The sequence below is a fragment of the Diadema antillarum genome, unplaced genomic scaffold (genome assembly GCF_040938485.1).
Source record: "Diadema antillarum isolate AM-2024a unplaced genomic scaffold, OU_Dant_1.0 scf00000217, whole genome shotgun sequence".
In the NCBI taxonomy this organism is placed as follows: Eukaryota; Metazoa; Echinodermata; class Echinoidea; order Diadematoida; family Diadematidae; genus Diadema; species Diadema antillarum.
In genome coordinates this window covers 489,043-514,094 of record NW_027271106.1, presented here as the reverse complement: position 1 = coordinate 514,094, position 25,052 = coordinate 489,043, and the positions used below count along the sequence as shown (strand labels likewise).

At 38.4% G+C, this 25,052-nt stretch overlaps 1 protein-coding gene across 1 annotated transcript in view; it reads right to left on the bottom strand.

Annotated features, from left to right (window-relative positions):
* LOC139724497 (polypeptide N-acetylgalactosaminyltransferase 2-like) overlaps positions 1-25,052 on the bottom strand; it is a 124,720-nt gene that overhangs the window by 77,136 nt on the left and 22,532 nt on the right. Inside the window, exons 3-4 of the mRNA XM_071635632.1 lie at positions 17,117-17,215; positions 15,698-15,765 (exon numbers count right to left, since the gene is read on the bottom strand). Of these exons, the coding sequence (XP_071491733.1) occupies positions 15,698-15,765; positions 17,117-17,215 (167 nt within the window). The remainder of the gene's footprint in view (positions 1-15,697; positions 15,766-17,116; positions 17,216-25,052) is intronic.

The window sequence follows — 25,052 nt, the reverse complement described above, 5'->3', positions numbered from 1 at the left end:
CATGAACATATGAATTAGCATATAAAGTACCACAGGAATTTGTTGACATGCACCATTCTCAAGGAGGGGGAGAGGGATTGCTTCATAAATCACATCCTCATGAGCAGTTTGTATGATATCCAACTGCTCACAGGTTCACCCTATTCCAACACCGAGGGAAAATAAACAGTTGTTCTCCTTTCCTGCATATAACCAACACAGACCTGCCTCTGCACAACTCTACTCACTTTGTGGCTGCTTTTATGCTCATTCAGCAATTTGTTTTATATCATCTATCTGAATTCTTGATTCGTCATCAAAACATGAATCACACACTAGACATAAACATAACTGAGTATGCTCTCAATATATCACCAAGGGCAGACCATTTCATAGACCTGTGTGAGTACATGTATGTGTTTGTTGTACATACATTAAAGGTATGGTTTCAAATCATTTCTGAACTAATATACATAAAAAATGATTGTGAAACTGGAAACACATACATGTGAGCATCACTGTTTGAAAGACTGAAGTCATGTTCGTACATGTGTAGGAGTATGTATGTGTGTGAGAGAGATGGAGAAGGGGGGGGGGGGCAAATTAGTATTCATATGAAATACAATCACTGACAATTAGAATGGTCACACACAAGAAAAATTGTGACAGGACTGATGATTAGGATCATGATTTTAGTTCACTACAAGAATGATCGGACCATGCACATGGTACCCTTGAAACCATGATTTGAATCCTATTCCTTTGTACCTTGTCAATCAAACTTGCATGTTTAGCACGCTTTGCATCAATGTGCAGTACAAACTTTTAAACGCGTGAGGTGGGCCGTATATTTGCGGAAGTGGTCGGAAGGTCACATAAGCTCCGCCTCCTGAAGCGCGTTTTAGAGTTTAAGGCATACAAAAGAGAATCCGTATTGTGATCTTCGTAATTTCTTTCACTCATTTTTGAACCTCTGGAGTAGAATTTGGAATTTGTTATTGTAGTTTGAATCCTGATTCCAGTTTCTACCCACACGTCCCACAAAAACTGTAATTGGATTGATTTTTTCACTGAAATCATCATTCACATAATGACTTTTCTCTCATGTACATGTATACACCCTTGAAGTCCTGTACCCTGTTGGCCTGCCTGTTCGAGTCATTGTGCACAAGCATGTGACGACGTTGCCATCCCTGTAAAAACGCTGGACAGGTTCTATTAATTGCACTACAAGCGACTGTGATTACACAATGACCTTCATGCATTAAAGCATGTATGGGGCAAGTTTCCTGTGTGACCATGCATGCCTACTGCCAGCATGCTAGGATCTAGCCTTGATGAGTGCATTGTGATCACTGCTGATTTGTGTTACAAAAATAGATGGATGGACCTGGTAACTAGCCAACTATAATTGCCAGGATACCTAATATCACACCACTTATGCATTTATAAATTTGCCGCTCTACAAAGTGGTTTCCCCTGAATAGACGTAGCACGTAAGTGGGGTTTTTCTGTTTGGGGCATTTTTTGGTGTTTTTTGAGTGTGTTTGTTTGTTTGTTTGTTTGTTTGTTTGGTTTTTGTTTTTTTTTGGGGGGGGCATGTTTTCATTTCTTCATACCAATCATATTTTTGTTGAATTTTCTGTAGAGGGTCTATGGTTTGATATCAGAACCTTTAAAAAAAAATTGATAGTTGGTCCATGGCTTTAAAAGGAATACAGACAAACAACAAACAAACAAACTTTTTTCAAATAGGGCCGATACTCTACTTTTCACAGAACCACTCTGAATCTGAAGATGCAATACAAAGCCTAGGATTACAACAAAACAAACAAACAAACAAAAACCATAACAAGCCGAAAGATCTCAAGTGTTGCTGGAGTAGTTCAACTAAACTGATACTAAACTGAAATACAGTTTTCATCTCTGTGCATTTATACTGGTCAAGAATACAATGTGTACCTACAACAGTGTTAGTCCGGGAGCCAGCGGGGGTCAGCCTAGCTGAAAAGGTTACCAATTTTTATGTGTATAGCAATTTAGTACATATGCCCCTGAGTATGGAAATGCACGTCTGGCTGGTCATCGGTGGTGGGTGTGGCCAGGAGAGCCACAAAAAGGACCCCCCAAAATTAGGCTAGCCTAGCTGGAAAAGTAACCCCATAAAAACAACTGGAACTTGTTCGTTACACTTACAGGATAAATGAATGACCATTGCCAGACGTTTTAAGTGGTGGGGGGTAGCCGCCAGACGCTCTTAAAGGCCCAACTCCAGCTAGGCTAGCCTAGCTGAAAAAGTAACCTCATGAAAACCACTGGAACTTGTTCGTTACACTTACAGGATAAATGAATGACCATTGCCAGACGTTTTAAGTGGTGGGGGGTAGCCGCCAGACGCCCTTAAAGACCCAAATTTTTCCAGCTAGGCTAGCCTAGCTGAAAAAGTAACCTCATGAAACCCACTGGAACTTGTTCGTTACACTTACAGGATAAATGAATGACCATTGCCAGACGTTTTAAGTGGTGGGGGGTAGCCGCCAGACGTCCTTAAAGACCCAAATTTTTCCAGCTAGGCTAGCCTAGCTGAAAAAGTAACCTAATGAAACCCACTGGAACTTGTTCGTTACACTTACAGGATAAATGAATGACCATTGCCAGACGTTTTAAGTGGTGGGGGGTAGCCGCCAGACGCCCTTAAAGACCCAAATTTTTCCAGCTAGGCTAGCCTAGCTGAAAAAGTAACCTAATGTAACCCACTGGAACTTGTTCGTTACACTTACAGGATAAATGAATGACCATTGCCAGACGTTTTAAGTGGTGGGGGGTAGCCGCCAGACGCCCTTAAAGACCAAACTTTTTCCAGCTAGGCTTGCCTAGCTGAACAAGTAACCTAATGAAACCCACTGGAACTTGTTCTTTACACTTACAGGATATATGCATGACCGTTGCCAGACGTTTTAAATGGTGGTGGTGGGGGGGGGGGGGGGGGTAGCCGCCAGGCGCCCTCAAAGACCCAATTTTACCAGCTAGACTAGCCTATATATAGCTGGAAAAATAACCTCCTGAAACCCACTGGAACTTGTTCTTGTGATACACTCAAAGGATAATTGAATGATTGTTGCCAGACAATAGCCGCCAGAGGCCCCAAAGCTGAAAATTAGGAAAGTAACCCCATGAAACCCACTGGAACTTGTTCTTACACTTACAGAATAAATGCATGACCGTTGCCAGACGCTTTAAGTGGTGGGGCGTAGCCCCCAGACGCTCTCAAAGACCCAATTTTACCAGCTATAAGCTTCACATATTTCAGAAATGATAGCAGTGTAATTCCATAACAATACCGCTTGCTTGCGAGTTCACCTGTCTATAATCTATGCATGCCTTATTCTTTTGTTCTGCTTCCTTGAGCCCCAACTCATGCATTGTTATGGTGACTAGCTCTCCCATGTCATCATCCTTGTTCATTGCAATTTTTTCTATTTTTTGAAAATATTCTTATTCTTCATCCCAATTATCACAAATTCTGAAACTCTGTCCTCAGTATAACTAATTCTTAGTTGTACAAATGTAAAAATCTGAGAATCACCCGGAGGTCTCCTTTAATGAGGGAGTTTCTTTAGCGCACAGGGAAACATGATTTGAAATATCAATAGGGCAAGTGTTGAGACAAAATACTGTAGAAATATGAGAATATACAGTGCTGTGGTTTTGGTAGAAGAAATAGGGTATCTGTATTTGTCCTCAGTGATAACCAAAAAACTTATTTGGGAAGAATAATAGACATCAAAAAAGAATTGCCCAATCAAACATGTCAGGATTTTTCTCAAACATCAGTGTTCTCATTTTCTTTGCAGTGTAAAACAAAAATAAAAAACAAAATAAAACAAAAAAAACAGGGCCGGGTACAGTATCCTGATGGAAATTGGTGGGATGGGCGTAAACCCGCGGGTATTATAACATACTGACGTGAAAAAAAAAAACAAGACCAAAAACTACTTTCTTTCTGTGCCCTGGGGAGAAATATTCATCAATTGCATTTTGCAAATGTTGAAAATCACAACTTTTGATAAAATTGTGTCCTACAGTATCTCTTCTTACATGAAGGCTTTTTTTTATAATTAAGTTTCTTTCCTCTATGACCATGATAAAACAAACCCCTGATGATTAAAACAAAAGACAATCAAAACTTGGCAAATGAACTCTTTGGACATTAGCAAAAGGGAATACATTAACAGTTTTTGCAAACACTTTATACAATTGTCTAATACTCCATCAAGCTCATAAAAAATACAATTCTACTGCAACAACAAATCCATTCAGTAAGACTCGTCCTCGGTGTACAAAGCTTAAAATGCCAACTTTTTAAAAATAATGCCCCAGCTCTAAAATTTACTTTAAAAAGGGGAAGTAAAGCTCAACACCTTTGGCCTATGACTTTTTAGGTACCGTATCACCTTACGGTTGAGGAGATGGGTAAAGAAAAAGTATTATAGGGAAGATAAACCCTAAAAGCAATGTGGATTGAGTGAAAGCAGCAACATTAGTAGAACGCATCAGTGAAAGTTTGAAGAAAATCGGATAATCGATGCAAAAGTTATGAATTTTTAAAGTTGTGGTGTTGGGACAGCTGGATGAGGAGACTACTAGAAGTTATGACGTATGAGTGGACAACAATACAAAGAAAATATAAAGAAAATTCTACAAAAATCAATTTTTCATGAAAATTACAAAGTCCGTCAACTTGATACTGACATACATTAAGGGTAACAATTATTCCCCCTGCTTTCTGAAAGCGGTTAGTCAAGTGTTCTTTCATAATGCTAGAAAAATGAAATTTTGTTGAATTTCCTTTATATTTTCTTTGTATTGTTGTCCTCTCATACGTCATAACCTCTAGTAGTCTCCTCATCCAGCGGTTCCAACACCAAAACTTTAAAAACTCATAACTTTTGCATCGATTGTCCGATTTTCCTCAAACTTTCACTGATGTGTTCTACTAATGTTGCTGCTTTCACTCAATCCACATTGCTCTTAGGGTTTACCTTCCCTTTAACGAAATAAAACTTATAGGAACATGCTTCACATGACCTCACCGTTTTCTTCTCTTAAGAAAGAAACGAAATCTGAAAATTGTTCAAGAGTGTTTTTGAACATAGTACATTGCAAAAGCAGAAAAAATCAGTGTTTTTAAGAAACATAACACACAACAACAAGGAATTCCTGTCGTGTCTAGTATTGCACGTTTTTGGTATGGAGGGTTTTGGATGCTAATATTTCAAGACAAGTTTATGCTCCGGCACTTCAATGAACTTAAATGAAAAGTAATGATCAACCTCTCTTGCCAATAAACTCAACATTTGCTGTTCTTCAGTAAAGCATATGACAGAACATATGAGAAACATGTCTACAATTCATATGAATAAGCTCACAGCAACAACAAAAATATTATGTTATCTATAAACTAATACTGCATGTACTTAGTTTCGAGGGATTAAGATGCAAAATGTTTAAGCCCCTACGTGGCTACCAGCAATTAAACATCCTTCAAATTCTTTAGCAAATGAGCTCATGTGTATCATCTTCTTGTTGAGAAGACGAAGATGAGTAATGATAAAATAACCAAACTATCAACTTTCCTTAACATGTTTTACATGAAATCATTATTGCCTTCTCGTAACGAAATTGAAAAAACCAGAACACCTGAAATTGTTCAAAATCGTTTCTTGACAACGATGAAAGCAAAGGAAACTTAGTGTTTGTAACCACTATGACACGTGTCTACAGATCTGTCATGCTCATAAGAAACGTAACTCACAGGAATATAATTTTATACAGTGATAAGTACTTGGTTTGGAGGACATTTAGATGCCAACTTTTCAAGAATAATACACCAGCACTGACACTAACTGATGAAAAAAAAGGAATGCTCAGCTTCTTTATCCAATTAGCTCATAGGTAAATCCTTGTAGTTGAAAAAAAAACCCGAGTACACATAAAAATATAGACTTCCCGTAACATGTATCACAGGTCATGATCTCCACATTTGCTCCTCTTAACTTAAAAGAAATAAATATATATTTAAATTTGTTTTAAATGACTTTTAAACAATATGAAGAAAAAAAATCTGTGTCTGCAAAGGCTTGACACGTGTCTAATACTGGGTCACGCTCATATTAAACGTAGCTCACAGGAACAAGGAATTCACGTGTGTATAAAATAATACTGCAGAGAGGGTGCAAAGTTGAACCCTTTATTGAGGGTGCGAAAATGTTCCCTTGGGTACATCTTTCCACCCACACTAAGTTGTGCTAGATTGCACCTCTTCTTGAGGGTGCATCTTTCCACCCACACTAAGTGGTGCTAAGTTGCACCTTTCTTGAGGGTGCGATCTTGCACCCTTTACCTTTCGGCGCACCTTTGCACCCCGTGTAGCCTTTACATCTTGGTGCAACTTTACATCTTTTCGTGAGGGTGCAAAGAAACACCCAAAGTTCCAAGATTGTGCCTTGTTTTGAGGGTGCAATCTTGGAACTTTGGGTGCTACTTTGTGCCCGCAAAAAAGGGTGAAAGTTACACCCTTGGGAGCAACTTTGCCCCCTTGAAAAAGGCGCAACCTCGTACCTTTAGGTGCAACTTTATGCCCGAAGGATGCAAGAATGTACCCTCTCTTGAGGGTGCAATCTTGTGCCTTATTGGTATGACTATGATGTTGCACCTATGTGGTGCTTATTTGCTCCATGACTGCTGCAAAATTGCTCCTTTAAAGGAGCAAGTCAGTGTCACTGCCCGCTCCTTTATAAGGGCAATATTGCCCATCATCTCAAGGTGCAACTTAGCATCACATAATCGGGTACGATTTAGTTCCTTAATTACTCTAAACCTTGAATAGTGCGAACTGATGTAAGCCTATTTGCTCAGTATATAACTTATGTTGTTGTTGCACTCTGCAAAGTAAATAGGATTAGTGTAACTTGGATCTTGTGAATCATGAAATGTGTGTGCGTGTGGAATTTGTGAGTTGTGAAAATGTTAATGTAAAAGTTAACTTAGTTGTGTTTGAATAATAAACTGAAACCAAAAATTTACCCAATTACCTTTTCAATAAGGTGAGCACTATATCTATCAAACAGTTAACCTTCTCGGCAAGAGTATACATCTGCATGAAGGAAGAGGTGAAAATATGATATGCAGTTGTCTGGATACGTTTTATTCAAAACGTTCTTGAATGCGTACTCATTCACATAATCTCTAAAAATAACATACTTCTTACCAGTACTCAAAGCCTCTAAAACAAGAGCATGCTTCTTACACTTCTAAAGTATACACCATATCTTAAAAACAAAATGTAAGAGGATTTAAGAAGCTGTTTGTATGCATTCAAACGAATCCATATTTCTATCTAAAATCTAAAACGTGTCTTGTAAAAGGGGAATTCGTTTTATAATGACGATGCCAATTGTCTTAAAGTCCTTATCACGACATGTCTTGGAGTTCACGCTTATTAAAAAAATGAGATTCTTGGCACGTATCACTATGGTTTAAAGAGTTAACTGAGATACGCATACCGTATACGGGCATTTCGATGAAAACATTTAAATACAAGGTGCTGTAAATAATATGAAAATCAAACTTGATACCAGCCCTTATCGGCAACCAATAGAGACTATGGAGGACAGCAGTTATAATTGTGTTCAGATATTGTTTTGGGTGATACACGCATGCCGACTGATTTGGGATCAATTCGAGTCCATCGAGCTGAGATTCCGGAACTGCAATGAGCAAACCATCATTATGCATAACAAAGTGACTGAAAATAATGCATGCACCAGTTTCTGTTTCGTTGTTCCACACAGAAAGTTGTTTCGTTTTCCAATCCTGTGCAGGCACACAGAGATTTTCAGAATTCAATCATCTTTGGCTATAACGCCATGGTCGCGTGCAAAATGAATGCAGCTTATCTAACTTAACCTGTAGTTACTGAATAGGGGACTATTGTATATTCAATTTATACATTATTAATCGGATGATAGAACCTGTCAAAGAGTAAATTGCGGATATCATATACCATTGTCAAATTCACTTTCTGTTCTATACATAGTATCAATGGAATGTTATGAACCACTTCAGCATTACCAATCATTATCATAATTATTTCCCTGAAACGGCTGCATTTGTATGAGCGGGAAGAGTTTGGCATCATACATAGCAAGAGTCGTGACTTCAAAACTAAATACATGTATTATACAAGGTTTTAGGACACTTTGAATCATGCCCCCCCCCCCAAAAAAAAAAAAAAACCAACAACAACAACAACAACAACCAACAACTTAGTGAAATGTTGTACAATGTATGTCCTACTTCCATTAACCTACGATCTTTGACCTTTGAATACATGGCCCGCATTTTTTCAGCGAATAGGCATTTGGATGCAACTTAGGTATTATATAAAAGAAAAAATGTTTTAGGAAAATACATTTAACCACTTCAGAAATAATTATGGAACAAATAGCAAAATATTGATACGTTCACTTCTTCCGTAATGACATGACAGAAAACTTTCCTCACCGAATCGTTCTGCCGTAATTCATGAGCAAGTCATGGATATATACTTAGTTCGATTAAAAGTATACATTGAGTCATTGCAAAAGCATCTAATGAAAAGTATGCTCCAGAACTACATCATTGTCATTTATTCTATAGCACTAATAATATAGAGCTATTGGTCCGCCATATTGCGTAACAGGTCGTTGTCCTCCTATCACTATACCACGTTTGTTTAGCAAATAAGGCACATAATTTAATTTTGCACTTGTTGCCAAAGACTCTAATCTTCTTTACCGCTATTCTCAGACATGTATGCTGGTGCTGTATGAATTAGAAACGGAAGCTTACAAATATTCACCATCTAACAAGGCAAAAGCGAAGTGATGTCTCGTCCACGTATCGACTTTGTGATTACAGAGATTTTCAAATGGCATATGCCTAGTTCATTGACTTTTTGACTGTTGACGTAGTCGGACTTCACCAATATTAACACTTGACAGCAATCATTAGGTGATCTGAGGAGTGAATTTGGTGGTCATATAGCTCAAAAGTGTGGAAAGTTATCGAAAGAACACCAGAATACTATGTCGACAGTGTTTATCAGGTGAGATACAAACATAGAACAAGTTCCAGTGGGTTTCAGGAGGTTACTTTTCCAGCCAGGGCTATAGTCTAGCTGGTAAAATTGGGCCTTTGAGGGCATCTGGCGGCTATACCCCCCCCCCACTTCTTAAAACGTCTGACAACGCGACCATGCATATATCCTGTAAGTGTAAATAACAAGTTCAAGTGGGTTTCATTAGGTTATATTTTCAACTAGGCTAGCCTAGCTGGAAAAAAGTTGGGTCTTTAAGGGCGTCTGGCGGCTACCCCCCACCACTTAAAACGTCTGGCAATGGTCATGCATTTATCCTGTAAGTGTAACGAACAAGTTCCAGTGGGTTTCATTAGGTTACTTTTTCAGCTAGGCTAGCCTAGCTGGAAAAATTTGGGTCTTTAAGGGCGTCTGGCGACTACCCCCCACCACTTAAAACGTCTGGCAATGGTCATTCATTTATCCTGTAAGTGTAACGAACAAGTTCCAGTGGGTTTCATGAGGTTACTTTTTCAGCTAGGCTAGCCTAGCTGGAAAAATTTGGGTCTTTAAGGGCGTCTGGCGGCTACCCCCCACCACTTAAAACGTCTGGCAATGGTCATTCATTTATCCTGTAAGTGTAACGAACAAGTTCCAGTGGTTTTCATGAGGTTACTTTTTCAGCTAGGCTAGCCTAGCTGGAGTTGGGCCTTTAAGAGCGTCTGGCGGCTACCCCCCACCACTTAAAACGTCTGGCAATGGTCATTCATTTATCCTGTAAGTGTAACGAACAAGTTCCAGTTGTTTTTATGGGGTTACTTTTCCAGCTAGGCTAGCCTAATTTTGAGGGGTCCTTTTTTTGGCCCTCCTGGCCACACCCACCACCGATGACCAGCCAGACGTGCATTTCCATACTTAGGGGCATATGTACTAAATTGCTATATACATAAAAATTGGTAACCTTTTCAGCTAGGCTGACCCCCGCTGGCTCCCGGACTATGTGTCACTGGTGTGCTCGAACATCCACTGCATGCAACTGGGTAGGTATGTAGTAATTTTTACATGATGATGAATACATGTAAATGATATGAACCTGGCTTGTTATCAGAATAGCTCCTGAACACAATAGGGCAGCACACGATGACATCACACTCTTGGCCTGAATCACACTTTGGCTAACATTCAACACTACCAACAATGAGGGCGCAGAATTAAAATAGCGTATAAATCAGATCTAAGTCATGTCTCATAATCTAAAAGGGCAATTCTACACTGTGTTCAAACTGGCTTACTAAAAAAAAAAATCAAATTAATTCAAACAAATATGAGGGGGTAGAATACAAAATGTAATACTGATTTCATCAAAATCAGACCTAGAATAAGATGCTTAAATGGAGTTTTCAAGTTTTGTGTTTCCAGAAAAGGAGTGCTATCATTAACAAGCATATCCATTAAACTTTTAAGAGGTGATGACGTCTCACCCTCATAAATCTCCCACTGACCCACACACAAGTCTTCATGGCGTATGAAAAAGAGATATTTTCATATGAATGATATGACATGACAGCATCATATTTCATATATATATTGAGTCAACTGGATAATCAATGCACGATTAATAAGATAATCTGAAGGGCAAAAGTCATGTCCCACAGCATACAGTGGGCACGGGGTAAAGCTGTACTCGAATTCGTTCATGATGTCTTTCATTTTCAGTTTCATTTTCCAGTTTGATTTGCATGGGAAAAGACAGAATATGTAATTTTCTATGGTCCAAATCAGTAAACACCTCTCAAGAATTAAATAATGCAAAGAGCAATGTCCTTGATACACACTGAGCTGAGTTCACAATAGCATTGTTTCTGTCGAGAATCACGAACATTTCATGTACACATCAAAACCCCACAACTGTTACTTGATCAAAGTAATTCTTCTGAGAGGCCCTTTGAATATATACTCTGAAAGGATCAGAAGACAGTAAAAATATTAAATTGTGTTTATGATTATCTTATTCCACATTAATTGTCACTGATTTTTTTTTCTCATAAAATGCTGTGTCTGCAATCATTCCTATTCTTTTGATATATCTTTATGACAGTATCATTAATTGCTATATTTACTATGCCTACTATAATTGAAAATATCTGTTCTTATTCACTCTAGAAGTACTGCTTACACATTGGGGGAAAACAACTCCCAAATAATTTACTGAAATAGCTTCAGCAACCCAAACTTGGAATTCATCATAAAATGAATAATTTGCCTATTCTACATATTTTTTAAGTGGATCAATAAATTTCTTGATTTGCACTTCCGCTGAAATCATCTCATTCAAATATTACTCAGTAATAACAATCACAGCCCTACAGCAGCTTATGAAATATTGATGCAGTTCATTCTTTATGCATCACTTCATCCATCCACGGTAAATACACATATCTCTTTACTCGACTATCCTCTGCATATCAGCAATTTTCTATCACTTCCTCATGCAAAGAAAACAGGGACTTGTCTGAAATAATTTCACAAGCAGAACAACATGAGCGTGACGACAAGGAATATGAATGAATCACTAACCTTACCTGACCCTAGCCAAAAAAAAAACAATTTCACCAAATCTGCTAGTAGTCCTGCCATCGATTTTTGGCAAGGACCCAAGTACCAGCAGCTCTTTCCCCCGACCCTGACAGGAGCAGACGACAAGCAGCATCCTCCGCGCGCGGCGCAATTGAGATTGATTTAGATGTGATGCAATTACGCGGCCGCGGGCAATGCGCGGCATTGCAAATGGTGTGATCAAGTGTAAGCAGCCATTTGCAGCTATTAGATTAGCAAAGACTTAGGGCTGCAATGGCCTTTGCTCCCCCTTTCCCACTTCATACTCCCCCCCCCCCCCCCATCATCCAACAAACCAACTTGACCGCATTGCTGCAGGTTCAGCAACACACAGGACCCTAACCCGTTCTCTACAACAATGACGTCCAGCTATCCTATGCGCCTCTTCTACACATACACTCATGTACATAGGAAATACATATTCACACAGACAGACAGACACACAGACACACATGCCCGCAAAACACAGTTTATCATGTCAAAACAAGACAGGAAAAGGTTTGATCCTTCCAAATCGACCTGCAAACGGAAAAGCATCTGCCTCAGAGTACAAATTCAGTTTGTACAAACAGATATACACCAAGGCAAAACATTAAAAAAAAAGCCAGAAAGTCGTCAAGAGGTCAGTTTAAATCATGCAGCCAAACTTAGTTACATGTACAGTATACAGGCTCTGTTGTCGTACACGTATATATTTTAAAACCACCTTCTGCTTTTACACAGCCAGGTCAGTCAATGCTCACACATGGCATCAAAATCAGGAAGGTTGCAGACCAAAGAGCAATGAGCAAGATTGGTGTTTACATATATTACAAATTTTGTGTCTCAGTATGAAAACTAATTTCCCAATCAGGAAGGCATTCATTTTCACTTGTCAGGAGACAAAGAGGTTTATTATTACTTTCTTTCTTTTTGAGAGAGCTTTGAGTATAAGTTAGGGAGACTTGGCTGTTGTGCACAGTTGCACCACTTGGCAGATCTAAAAAAAAAAAATACAAGCTCAAACAAATAACAAACAGAAAGAGTTGGTGATGTCAATGAATTGCAGCTAATATAATTATACCGTATACTGTTTAGCATAAATTGGTGAAACTATGCAATATCATGACTTTCCTCATATTTATCCAATTTTATTAATTTTTTTACTGTTGTGCTTAAGATATCTTATTCTTCCTTTGTAACTATAAAAATCCATGGCGGTCTGAAATTCCCCTTTAACTATAAATAATGGCAATTTGTGCACAAAACCATCCAGGAGCGCACAAGAATGAAAGAAAGAAAAAACAAACAAACAAAAATGCCACTTTCTCTCACAATATATATCTGTCACATCCTACACTACACATACTTGAATTCTGAGAACACTTGTGAATGTATTTATTCATTCACACAATTCTAATGCATCAACGCAAAGTCATGAATTAATACATATTTTTCTCACAGACTGGAATATTTTGTACGCGCTGGCGAATCCACAGTTCAACCATATAGTTCAGGCATAGAATGTGCGTATTTGAGTGACTGTGAACAAGATGGGAGAGAATGTAAATGAATCTGTTGTTTCTATAATGTGACAAGTCTACTCCAGCATGCATCAAACAAAAATCTCCTGTTACTTCCCCTCTGAAACAAAGGTTTGTGAGAGCACACTACTTTCAAATTCACATCAAATCTCCACTGAGATTTTATCCACTCTCTCCCTCCCCCTCTCCCCATTTCTCTCTCTATCCTTTTTCCTCTCTCCCCTTTTCTTGCTCTTTGCAGGTCTGTAATGGAGGTTTGTGTGAATACATTGCTTTCAATCCCACATATCAATCTGTCTGTCTGTTTTTTTGTCTGTTTGTATGTTTGTATAGCTCTCTCTCTCTCTCTGCATATACTGTATACGCCATATATTTCGCGAGTCTAAATTTTCGCGAATTGGGAATTCCCGACGATTTCGCGAGTGGTTAAATTCGCGATCGTGGAGTCCTGTACTGAACGGAGAAGTGTACACGCATACGTCACATTCACATCGGGATCAGAGTCAATATTTTCGCGTGTCTTTAATTTTGCGAATAGCACCCGACTCGCGAAATTCGCAAAAATAAAAACCTCGCGAAATATTCGGCGTATACAGTATCTCTTCCATGGCTCTATCCCTCACTTTCTAAATGGGATGTTTTTCAACACGTAGTTGGAGCAAAAGCAGACAGATTGGCGAAACATTTCACTTTCGTTTTCATGAGCTGTGTTCAAGCCAATATCATTTCCAGCGCTTTCTACGGGTGCTAAGTCTACTGCTCGATCTTTAATAATTTCTTAGGAAAATGAATATTTGTTAAAATCTTGTTACAATTTCATTACATCAGTCTATAATTATGACATCACAACTGCAATTGAATTCCCATCTCTTGAGGGCAGCACATGCTATCAAGTAGGCAAAACTGTCAAATTTGAAACTTTTGAACTGATTGTAAGACTTTGCTACACTCTTCAGAGTGTTTGACCATAAATCTCTCTGTATTGAACAAGTACATACACACATGTATGCTGTTTGTTTCGGAAAACTTACCCGATTAAGCAAAATGCTTTTCACAGCAAATGGATTTACAAGTCCAAACAGTAACAACTATACTTGCACTTTCAAGATACAATGTAGGTGGCTTTCAATACCATTGTGAGATCACAGAAGTGCCATGATTTCGCCAAACGTTCACTTTAACGACAGAACACAAGCAGCGTCAAAATGCAATGCAATTCCCTTGTTCAGGATTTGATGAATATGGTACAAATCAATGACAGAGATTGGCACCAGCTGATTCGAAATCAGACATAGAATCACAAGCTATTTGTTAATTTCGTGTTTCAAGTGTTTTACCAAAACATTTGATATCACTCACAACCATCCGTGCACATTGGAAGAGGTAATGACATTATCAGCTCTCAACTCTGTAACTAACTTGCATATAAACTTTAATCAATTTCCTTTACTCCAACCCCATACCCTCACCCCCCCCCTCTTCTGCAAAAAAAAAAAACAACAACAAACAAACAAAATCAAATCAATCAAAAAAACTTGTTTCCTCATCAGAACATAATTGAGCTGTAATGGTCAGCAATGATGACTTTTAGGGGTAGGTTTCATCAACGCAAAGTCAGTGACCAAAGTCATGATTACATATTTTTAGTAAAAACTACTGAAAAGGGTTGTGAGGTGATGACATCATTGGACCATTAAATTGGCATAGGTTTATACAGTGAAGAGATTTGGTTACAAGTAATATCGCTGTTTTGTGAAAACATATGAAAGTTATCTATCCCAGTTTTACTAATATCTATATATGCCGTTGATGGAACTTCTACCATTTTGTACGTTTGATTTTACCCTACTCGCTGAAGTTAGCTTGAAAATACGAGCAGTAATGCACATTAAATGTGTCACCAACCAGAGGACTAAATGCAGAAGAATTTTCAGCCAATCCCTTTGAATTGAATGAAAATGAAACTGATGAAAATTGGTAAATGAAAGTTTCTGCAAAACAAGCCCCCGATTCCTGTATGCAGAATTCTCCCTTTACTGTGCAAAGCTTATCATGTTTCCAAATGCCTCTCTTGAGCTTCTACTCTCACACAAGGAGACACACAAAAACATACATGTACAGACACACAGACAGACAAACAGACAGACACACAAATACATATTCACACTAACAGACGGGATCTGGTTACAAATGGTGTCGTGAAGACGGGAGCATTTGTGTGCATACAAGTGCAAGTTCAAGTTCCCAAACAAATAACAGGGTCCCGTTGTTGATACTCGGGGTATGTGAGTCCATGCCATGATGGTGAAATGTAGCAAGGGCTTCTATTTCTGGCTTGCAAAGTAATCAAGTTATTCCTCCAGTTCAGCATTGCTCTCTTTCTCCATCACACACAAGTTCAAACGTAATAGATGTGCGATGCAGCCGTTTGCCCGGCATCGAGTTACAGGGGCATACTCACGATCATCGCTGTAATCATCCACCAGGATAATTTCCTTGATCATGTGAGCTGGGCTTCTCCTCAAGACACTGAAAGACAAAACCAAATCTCGAAACTATTCCTCACATCAAGCCCAAGGGATATCAACAAGACGAGGAGGGGAGCAGGCTTGAATGCATCTCAATTCCTCTATTTGTTTTCGCACAGTATGGCTTCCTCTCCCACCCACCCCCCACCCCCCCCCCCCCCCTTAATCCTTCGAAATACAATAATTATATCATCATCACATTTCTGTGTCTCGGTTCAAGGAATATCAATTTGAATTTCTATTCCCTTGACATGAAATAACTGTGAGTGCCGTATAGATACCATGGGTACTCAATTCTGCCAACATCTTTCATAGTATAGAAGGTTATCTGATACACAAGCCACAAAGTATACCTCAAGACAGCACCTCATGAGCACAGACATGTGAACGGAAACACCTGGATGCTAGACTATTGCCCCCAAGCCCCACCCCACTTTCTACTATTCACGATCCTACTAAATACTGTTGACATGAACACACTGAAGTAAGACAATCTTTCTTCACCATATGGCATGGATCTCTGATATTTGGTAGCTGCAGATCTATTAAACATTAGTTTTGTGATCAGTAACGATGCTTTCTTAGGAATTTTGTAAAAAAATTGTCAGCCTTAAATCAAAGTAATGCTTTTTACAATCACATGAAGTGAAAGTGTACAGAAAACATGCAGAAAAAAAGTGTTTTTAAACATTTGCCAGTTTTATATAAACTATAGACCCTTTCATTAAAGGGATACGAGGCCATGATTAATGCACTTACGACAGAACAGTACAAAACATAGCAGAGTCTTTCATTTAGAACGAAAACTTTCTTCTCATCTTGTCATACAAGTAAAATTATTTGTGAATTGAATTGTCATATTTGACCTTTAAAAATCCATATACTTTTTGATAGATTATGCCATTCGTGAATACCATATTAAAGAGAAATCTATGTATTTAAAGAAAATTTTATACTCTCTTTCAAAGCATTTAACAAGAGGCAAATACACGCAATGTACAGTATATGCCAAATATTTTGCAGGGTTATCATTTTTGCTAATTTCGTGAGTTGGTTGCTATCCCCTAAATTCAACACATGAAAATATTAACTCTGATCCCGAAATGAATGCAATGTCCACGAATACATTTCTCTGTTCATTACTACACTCAACAATCGTGAATTGAACCACTCATGAAATTGTCAGAAAATCCTGAATCTCAAAAATTAGACTCACTAAATATATGGCATACACATACATTATTAGTCATTAATCACAAATGAAAGGCTTGATTGGCTGTCTCAATTAAGGTCATTTAACTGGTCTCACATCTGTTCAGTGTGAAGTCACTTTCCCCACACTGGCTGCTCACCTGACGACTGTTCGTAATAATGTTGACCTCGCCTCATTGTGGAAGGTTATGATGACACTCGTGGCGGGCAAGGTCACTTCCCACGATGTCTTCTTACATCTGAACGAACGAGAACCAAAAGAGGACGCATTCAGAGCATGTCGATTGCAGGGTACAAAACTTGTTAACATCATCCCTCATTACTTGGATAAAGTTTCAAAGATATCGACAACAAAATTAGACAAAGTCTGCAAGCTGCGAAATATCTGCAGATATCAAACTCGGCAAAGCTGTGGAAAACTTGAGGATGTTGGTTGAGGGCAATGTCCGCGGGAGAGAGAAACGAAGATAGGCCCACTCCCATTTGGGAAATACTGCGATATCGAAAACACGTTTGACCTTCCATTCACACTGCAGCAAAAAAAAAATCACAATTGGCTCACCTATCTGCTGCATGCAAATGTAATCATGACGTAATAATTGCCTCAGCAGCTAGCTGCACATTTCCCGTGTGACCACTGGGCATAGGAGCAGAGGTCACATGGCATGTATTTAGGGATTTTAATATGCAAAGACTATTCTCATTCTGAAATGTCACAGCAAATGTCACACAAAAACTTGTATTCCTTGCTGTAATTTTCCTGCCAATGTTTGGGGTGCTTTGGGGTACTTCAGCTTTAATAGCAACTTTCACAGATTTCACACAACTTCATATTTTTTCACTTGCAGTTACAGGTATATGAATGATCCAGTGCTTCTTCTTCTTCATCTTCATCTTTTTTTTTTCTTTTTTTTTTTTTGGGGGGGGGGTGGGGGATGGTAGGGGCTAAGGGGTAATATTCCACTGAAAGGAAAGAAGCTGCAGTGCAATTGGTAGTAACATTGAAATCAAATGATATTCCCATCATTCACTTTGCAAATAATTGCTTGATGTGCTCACTGATGAGCAGTGAGCTCGAGCGAGTAATACAAGAAAAAAAAAAAGGAACTCACGAATATTTATAGGAAGAAACTAATTCCATGAATTAATGTGAATGTACGTGTATGCCTCCATGTCATCCTTCCATTTTGAGTGACATTTTTCCACCCTTTGACAGGTCTGACACAAACAACAGATTAAAACTGCTTTGTTCCATCTCAACCCAACTGGAGGATGATAATAACAAAGTTGGTCAAAGGCTGACCCTTGACCTCTGACCTTTCACCTATCACGAGATTGTAGTTGCTCTGCATAAAATACAGTGCTCAGGCCATGTAGGGTCAAAATCTGTATAAAACTGGATGATTCATGAGAAAAATATGTCTTGAGATTTTTGCAAGTGGCAAAGAAGTTTATACAATGCATGTACCTGGCACTTGACCTTTGATCCTTATCAAATCCAGTCCAAATTCAACTTTAAGCATTGCTAGTAAAGTAGCATCGCATGCTTGAAATCATGCTTACAAGGAATATTTGATAAAACATGACATCCAATTCCACGAGTCATAAAACATTCTTCTCCACGTAGCCTCAGTACACTGCATTCTTTCTTGCTCTTTCCTTCATCCTGAACCCCCCCCCCTTATGTTTTACTCATCCAGTATACATTTCTCAGTTTAGTAGCTGTTTACAATGTACATATCAATAGATAGATATATTTTCAGCCAAGGTGGCTGATCTCTTTATTCTCATCTGAAGAGAGAGAGAGAGAGAGAGAGAGAGAGAGAGAGAGAGAAGACATACATATATCATGGGAAACAAATGTGCACAGAATAATAAATCCCTAGCTATTCCAGGGCTTGAGGCTTGAGGTGCTGAATTTTCTTATTCCATGGACTGCTGTTTTATTCGTCCTGCATAAATCTGAATTTAGGAGGATTTGTCCTTTTTTCATATCTTGCCAAAGGACATTTTTAGGGTAGCAGACATCATGAATATTTCAATGCATTGTAAAACTTTAGATACTATTTTACCAGATACCATTGAATGCACAGAAACTTTACAGAATAACTTTTCTTCTTCTTTTTTTTTTAAAGGGCTAAACATGGAAAAATGCTAACTTCCTTTCTAATGTACTGTATTCTCTGCTTTTTTTCCAATTGGCAATTTTAATTTTTCACTGCAATGCATTCTCTTCAAAGTTTTTTTTTTTTTTCTATGATGGCAATCTGTCCTACAAACTTGTTTTCTTCTACCAGCTTTTCTTCTTGTGACATAATGGAGTGTGGTACATGATGCACACTTTGTTTAATCAAGGAGGTACTAGTGAACTAGTACCTCCTTGGTTTAATATACGCACACATCAACAAAGGTGACTGAGCAGACAGCTGCTGCTAGGGTTGGGATGATCAATACAGTCTTGCTCAGAGGACATGTTTACCCAAATTCATAATGTGTGGATAAAGTGAATGCAGCAATATCAGTAGAACACATTATAGTGAAATTTTGAAGAAAATTGGACAATCCATTCAAAAGTTACAATGTATGAACGTACAATGTACATCTGAGTAACTTGTCATTCCTTAATCGATGTGTACTATGTGTACCCAAAGTGAACAGTCAGTCCCCAAAACTGGACACAAAGTAAGGAAATCATGAATTTACAAGTTTACCCAACCTTTTTTTTGGATTGAGTGACAAAAGGATCCATGCAATGTATTTACGCTGTCAGCGCATAATTATATGCCCCTGGGCAGCACAATTCAATTAACCCGTTGAGGACGAGTCCCGAGTATACTCGCGCAGGTTTTTATGGGAAATGTGTGTTGTAGGAAAATCAGCCCGTCGTCAATGGGTTAAGGAAGCTGCTTCATAGTTCTTGCAAAAGATTTCAGGCATACACATGATATCATTCATCATACACACATACATGTACTGTAGATGATGTGTACTACATTGGTAATATGTTTTTTTTTAGTCTTGCAATTAACAGGGAGCGACATTTCACTTTCGGAACTACTCAAGCCCTTCCTCACACTTTGGCTTTCTCTATCATTTTAGAAAATCTATCTATCTCTGTAATAGTTCTAGCATTTCTAAGATCATCTGCAGCCCAGGTGTCTGTATTTGATGAGGGAATGATAAGGAAATCTGGTGGGCGGCACGTGAAATTGTAGAATGTTTCCCGCCTCGCAGGCTGTCTGTGCTTTGGATTCCACTCAATGTGCATGTAAGCCGACCCCCAATTTGCAAGTTCAGCGCGTGTTCCTCCTGGAAAGCGACATGAAGTAAACCCGATGGACACGCCAAAACTGGCTACCACTCAGACGCCGGGACTTGGTACGAAATCAAACGGCTACCGTCCGCCATGAATATTCAGTAGCCGTGTAATTCGGCCTCCAGCAGGGTTCAGTCTGTCCCTGTACCTCAATCGGTAACCCAATACCATCACAAATGCTGTAAGAACCCTATATCTTACAGAGTTTTCTTTCCAAGAAGACGACGACGAGCCCAAAAATCGGATGATGACAGCGCTGTCTCATTTTCTAATAGAAACGGCGTCACATGATGGAGTCAACCTAATAACATTACCCATTTTATGAGATCCATGTCATGCATAACATCCCATCCATCCAATGTTGCTATATTCCTCAATCCTCCTCTTTATATTTTTGGCCTGAACCACTATAAAGAATTGCATCAATCCCTAGAGATACTTACAACGTAAATCCTCTTAAACAAGCTTTCTGCTGGTTTTGTTTTGTTTTTTCGCCATTAGAGATCATAATACTTTTAAAGAGACTGCAATGCAGCCCAGGCAATTAAATCCCGTTCAATCTGTTCATACATTGTATATCATACAGTTGTATTTGTGTAAATTTGTTTGTTTGTGATGATAGTATAAAGGATCTCATTCAACATCCCTCTGCAATCACAACTGAAATAGTATATCTTCCATATTTCAATACAAACAAAAACAGAAAAAAAACTTTCCCACCAGTTGCCAAATGCCAAGTGATGCTGCAAAAAATCTGGATCAATAATGCGACGTGAATTTGATCTGATGTGCACCCCCATCGATGTACATTTTTTTTAAAAATCAATATTTTGAGGACAAAAATCAAACTATGGGACACACATATAAAAAAACAAATTCCACACTTGTACTAAGGAATGCACAAATCAATTTGGGGAAAATGATAGTCATATTTTCTTATACTTAATTCGAGAAACTACATAATGTAACTTTGTAGGTATAATATTTGGTGGTTCTGCATAATATGCATATTTGACACAGATGTAGGGTACACGTAAAACACTGGAAAAAAATGAACTAATTTGAACTGAATGCAACTGATTTCCATTTCATTCAATTCAGCTTTGCTGCATATCCAAGTCCTTGCTTTGAACATTATGAAAGGATTTAGTCTCAACTAGCAAGAGGAACAAATACCCCCCACCCCTTCCAATGTCTTTAGTGCTTTTAGTATACATGCACATATACTCACTAAAAAATAACATAATTTCAAATCAATTACGTTCTCCACCACCTTCATTGCATTAGCAAACAATTCGGCACAAATGAAAAAGTCATCGAGTATCCAAAGTATGTATTGCGAGCAGACATATTCAAGCTGCACAAATATACCCTCTGATGGTGCTACTAAAACAGTCTACATACTCGTATCATGTATGTTGTCCACAGTACTTGAAACCCATAGCAGAGATTATATCTGATGTCCACAGCCAACATTAAAATATATAACAGTGTGTATCTAATAACTGACTTACAGACATACATACACACACACACACTTTCTCACATGCACACAAAACGATGCCTTTTATATTTTTTCAGGGTTTTCTAGAGGCAAGTGCAATGTCAGTGCGGTCATGAATTATTGAGTATGTATACCACTATGGGTGTATCAAGGTCAGCAGGTGCAGGGGAAACTGTGCCATGTAAAGAATACATGCATCACAGTTCTCTGCACTGTCAATTTTTGTAATGCAATTATTTGATAATCTATGCAAAGTGACACAATTGGAGCAAGAAATTCAAACAGTATTTCCAAAGAAAATTGTATGAGATACAATAGAAAAACAACAGTATTTCTTTGGGCTCATTCACACGAATACAGCTGTACTTACATGTACATTTATATGTAGTACGTAACATGGGATATTCATATCACAACGGAAAAAAAAAACAACGTCAGACAATCAGTTGCAACGTCAGACAAGTTTGCATTTCAATTGAAAGCAATATCATTCATAATTCTGAATATCAGCATTTATGACACTTTCTTTCAGGACAATTCATTCATCCCTACATATTTTCTCAAATTGAATAAAGCTATGAAAAAGGAGCAATTTGCTTGCCCTTTAGGAATTTTCAAGAACATTGCATGGACGTCATGTCTACCTGGATATAAAATGACAGGCCCTATCTCATTACATCACTACCCTTGCCTGATTCTATCATTTCCAACTCACATGTATGAAGCAGCCCCTCTGCGTCTCTGAGCCAGATGATGATGATACTGAGTGTTGTGTGTCCCCATGATTTATTCATTAGAAAGCTAATACACAATTAAGAGTGGCAGGACAATCATTGAACGTCACACCATGTCGGATGTCGCAGAATATACAGTAGCCTCCGGGGTTGTTATCCTTTTTATTTTGGTTTGTTTGTTTTGCTACGTTTTTGTTTTTCATGCAGATAGGTGTAGCACTCTTGATATTTGATGCCTGGTTGATAATGGGCATTATACAGCACTCTCGTCTGCTTGAACATTTGAGTAGTGTCCAATTCCCAATCTGGTCAAACAGGGTATCGACCAGACTTATCCGACGGAAAACGTGTGAAGAGGCGTCCCTCAAGGAAAACCGTAAAGGGGTCCCGTAGACAGGATGTGTGAAAACCAATTTTTACAGGTTTATACATTTCAAGCAACATCGTACAGCAATACAATAAATGTAAAAATTCAGAAATTGCTTTGCATCTATTTGAACTGAGGGACAGGAAAAGGTGAAACACTTTTCTTCAATTCTCATTAGAAAAAATAATTGCGGACTTTCCCCAATATGTGACGGGTGACAGGGTACTCGCCTAGGCCACTAAAACTTATCGTAGGGTAGGTAATACAAACTGGCACTTCTCTATGATGAGCACTGGACTCTTCCAAAATGTACTGTATGATACTCTGTTCATACAAGAATTAGGCCTATCTCAAAGCGGTAGTCTAGTCTACCCTGAAGAAAAGTTTGTATGAATAGAAGCAGAAAACTAAAGAGGAACAGGAAAGTGAAAGTTTGAGCACATTCTGATTACAGCTATGAAAGTTATGATATTTTGGAAGTTGCTGTCAATAAAACACAAATGAGCAATTCTGTGACGTCACATGCGAGCTCACCCGATTTGCTCTGTACTATATACATACTTTTTCAAGTACATATGAAATAAGACATTTTCATTTCTCCATCAAATAAATTTCCAATTGTACATGCACCCTTAATTCAATCATTATATTTCTTTTTTTCTACACAACCCTTCATGCAGATGATACATCCCATCATCAACAAAAAAAGATATTATGCACGTTTACGCACAGGGAAAATGGAAGGTGAGCTCACATGCTACATGTACATTTGTATGGTATTATATCACATAGTCAATTTCAATACCCTCTCCCTCTCATTTTTCTTGTTTTATTCACCATATTTTTTGTGGACTTCACCTTTAAGTGCCCACAGTAGAATTAAAATGATGCAGTTTCAAGCGAAACCTCTGGGTTAGATTGGACATAAACTTCTAATAGATTTTTTTTTTTGACAGTTTGACAAATTTTTACTGATCTAATGCTGCTGTTTTACTGTCTTTACAAATTCAAATCTCTCCCTGGCGTACTTTCCTTTATTCTCAGTGTTTTGGAGCACACATACATCATACGAAGCAGGCAGCTGCCCCTGTTCTACAAAGTGTAAACATAATATGTGAAAGTTTGAGCAATGGCAGTATGTTCAATCATTCATGCCGGCCATTTCCAATTCATAATGCATGTGAGAGCTACTGGATTGTCTGTGATCTGTTTTAGCACTACGGTAGACAAGATGCTCGGAAGTGGGTAAATCCTTTTGTATAAATGTAGCATGTGGATAGGCTATATTAAACATGTCAAGGTAGGATTTCCTGCTTACATTGTGTACATGCTGGCCACGTGGGCCAATGGATATGGATCTCTCCACTCATGAAAATGACACATTAGTACAGTGACAGATGCGAGTCTCATGACTAACAAGAGCATCCTCCTGAATCTACAAGGTATATTATGTCGTTACAGCTGCATCTGTCTCTGTTTCGAAGCAGGTAACGGATGTGATTGCAGAGACGCGGTAAAAATGCAATGTACAACTTTATACACAATGTACAATGCACATTGCATGTCTGAGTATAAGCGTTTCACTTAGAAGTTAGGATCCTCTTATAAAAGATGTTAACCCAGAAAATTTGCAACAGACTTCAATCATACTGAAAATACATGATCATTAACCTTTGTTTACTACCACATAATAATACATTCTTCTTTTCTTTTTCAATAGGATGTACAAACCTACTTGGCAAAGCTACTTAAACTGTTATGTAGGACCCTACGCCTTACAGAGAATTATAAAGTTACATTCTGACATTTGCATAGTTCAAAACTCAACATTACACTGTACACTGTACATATGTATGTAAAGGTGAATGAACAGACCAACAATACAGACATAATATTTAAACCACTTCATCAGTACTTGTATGTACCCATAGCATGGCTATCAAAGGGAACGATGGGAATTGACATGGACACACTGTTATATCAAACTTGCCTAGTCAAGTATTCTACCACAGATTGGCATGTCATACAACCATCACTGCATGTGACTGGTCAATATTTCACCCACCAGTGCACCAGGGCTTGTGGCATTGCCCGACCGTCCCAGGTTTATATGATTATCATACCACTGAGATTTGCACTTTGCCTAACCCAGGGT